At 47.6% G+C, this 2596-nt stretch overlaps 1 protein-coding gene across 1 annotated transcript; it reads left to right on the top strand.

The window, feature by feature from the left end:
• DUSP18 (dual specificity phosphatase 18) lies at positions 1-567 on the top strand. Its single transcript, XM_056859710.1, has one exon. It carries the CDS (start codon positions 1-3, stop codon positions 565-567), a length of 567 nt encoding a protein of 188 aa, XP_056715688.1.
• The last annotated feature ends 2029 nt before the right edge of the window (positions 568-2596 follow it).

Consider the following 2596-nt stretch of genomic DNA (forward strand, 5'->3'; position numbering starts at 1 on the left):
ATGACTACAGCCTTTGGAACCATCCCCATCCTATTCAGGCATCCGTCTGCCTATGGCCTGTCCCGGATCACCAACAGTCTGTTCCTCAGCAATGGGGAGGCTGCCAACAACAAGCTACTCCTCTATGGCAACCAGATCACCACGGTTATCAATGTCTCTGTGGAGGTGGTCAACACCTATTTCCCGGACATTTCCTACATCCAGGTTCCTGTCCTCGACGCTCCCACAGCCCGCCTTTATGACTTCTTCAACCCCGTAGCCAATAAGATTCACGAGGTGGAATTAAACCAGGGCCGCACCCTGGTGCACTGTGCCGCAGGCATCAGCCGCTCCGCTGCCCTTTGCATGGCCTACCTGATGAAGTACCACTCGATGTCTCTGGCCAACGCATACACCTGGGTCAAGGCCTGCCGCCCCATCATCCGGCCCAACGTTGGCTTCTGGCAACAGCTCATTCAGTACGAGCACAAACTCTTTGGAAAAACCAGCGTCACCATGATCCAGTCTCCGCTGGGGGTGATCCCTGATCTCTACCAAAATGAATTCAGGGTAATGATAACCTTGTGACCAGCGTCGAGTGGGCGGCAGCAAGTTATGGAGCACACGGGCACAACGCAACCAACACCAACACCGTCTTTGCTAAGTCGGGGGACTTTTTGATCTCAGCACAGAGTACAGCCAGCTGCTGCACGAAGAAAGGGGACTTGCTGATAAGACGTTGATGCTCTGTGTCGTTTTTCTTCTATAAATAAAACAAGGAACTTTTTTTTTTGGTGGGGAGGAGATACGGTTAAGGCTGCACCTGGCTCTGAAGGAGATCCTTTGGTGAAGCTTTGTTTCAGGAAAATGCCTTTGTGTTTCAGCAAAGCAGAGCCATAGTAATAGCCAGTGTTCGGAAGGGGGAGGCTGGACAAACCTGGGACGTCCCAAGTCCCTTCCCTGAACGTGCAGCTTTCATCGGAAGAAGCAGCAGCCATGGCGGCAATACGAGGGCCTTTTTCTTACAGAGGTCCAAGGAAAACTGAACAAGCAGAATTCTACCTACTTATTCAGTAGGAAGTTGGCTTGTTCCTGGTCAGTTAGTGCAAAGGTTTACTTCCGCTTCATTAAAGTGACGTTTTACAACAATAACATTACCAGGCTACTTGTGTTCAGGTTTGTGCATTGACAAATGGAACTAGTCCCCCTACAGTGTGCTCCTAGGCCCAGCGTGGTGTAGTGGTTAAGAGCGGTGGTTTGGAGCGGTGGACTCAGATCTGGAGAACCGGGTTTGATTCCCCACTCCTCCACATGAGCGGCGGAGGCTACTCTGTTGAACTGGATTTGTTTCCCCACTCCTACACACGAAGCCAGCTGGGTGACCTTGGGCTAGTCACACTCTCTCAGCCTCACCCACTTCACAGGGTGTCTGTTGTGGGGAGGGGAAGGGAAGGTGATTGTAAGCTGGTTTGATCCTTCCTTAAGTGGTAGAGAAAGTCGGCATATAAAAACCAACTCTTATTATTATTATCGTTTCCTACAACAAAGCAAGATACTGGGTCATTTCCCACAGACGCTTGCCACGGTTCTGCTGCCAGCCTGCAGTGTTTTTCCCCCGAGAGTTTCCTCATGTCCTCATTTTCTATATGCTGTTTGTCCACAGCTTCTTTGTTGTTTCTCCATGTTTTCTCAAATCGGATTAAAGGTACTTTGAGAAAGCATGGAGAAACAACTAAGAAACCATGGGAAATGATGCTGCAGGGAAGCTTGGAGAAAAACCTCTACAGGTCATCATCCAAACCATGGGAAAACCTGTGTGAAAAGATGGATAAAATACTGTTCAGAGTACTGGTTGCAATATCATACTCTCGTTCAGTTCCTGTCAATGGTGTCTGCACAAGAGTACTGCCATGGATGTGAATACTGTCCCCAGGGATCAGATCTGTTCATGAGTCACCCTTAGCGGCATCCCAAATCTGCCATTTGAAGTGGATTCTTCCCCTTGCCTTCTGGTTGAGCTGCCTCTGAGTACTCATGTGTTTGCAAATGGATTCTGAATGCAGATAGGAATGCTTTCTCTGGATTACAAAGTGTGCTTTATTAGATACATTTTAAAGTTTCTTATACGGAAAAAATAATCGTACTAAAAATGCAAAAGGAATTTTTCTAGTAACTTGCTTCAGCTTTTCACAAAGTCTTTAAGTCCTCAAAGATTGCATTTTGATTCAGCTGAGCTGAGCACTACAGGCGGGTGAGTTTAAACTTTGCCTTTTTTAAAATGCTGGGAAGCCTGAGAATTTAATTGAGGTTTGCTGGGAGAGGGTTGTGATTGTTGTGCCAGTGGGTGATTAAGGTTGATTGCTGCCTGAAAGCTTGTTATCTTGTTAAGTGGGGTTGTTGTGATTGGAGCTTGTGTGTGAGAGGTGGGGGCTGTGAGCATTTAAATTCCAAGGCTCCTACTCGCCAGAGGGCTCTTAGCCTGTGGATCGTGACTGGGGATCTGTAGGGTAAGTATAAAATCTTGTTATCTTGGCAGAGTAATTCTCTCCATCCAGTTGGAGTACCGAGCAACTTGAATATCTATGAGAATTAGCAGCAGATAGCTGCAGGGCAAGGA

Source organism: Euleptes europaea, chromosome 13 (genome assembly GCF_029931775.1).
Source record: "Euleptes europaea isolate rEulEur1 chromosome 13, rEulEur1.hap1, whole genome shotgun sequence".
Taxonomy (NCBI): domain Eukaryota; kingdom Metazoa; phylum Chordata; class Lepidosauria; order Squamata; family Sphaerodactylidae; genus Euleptes; species Euleptes europaea.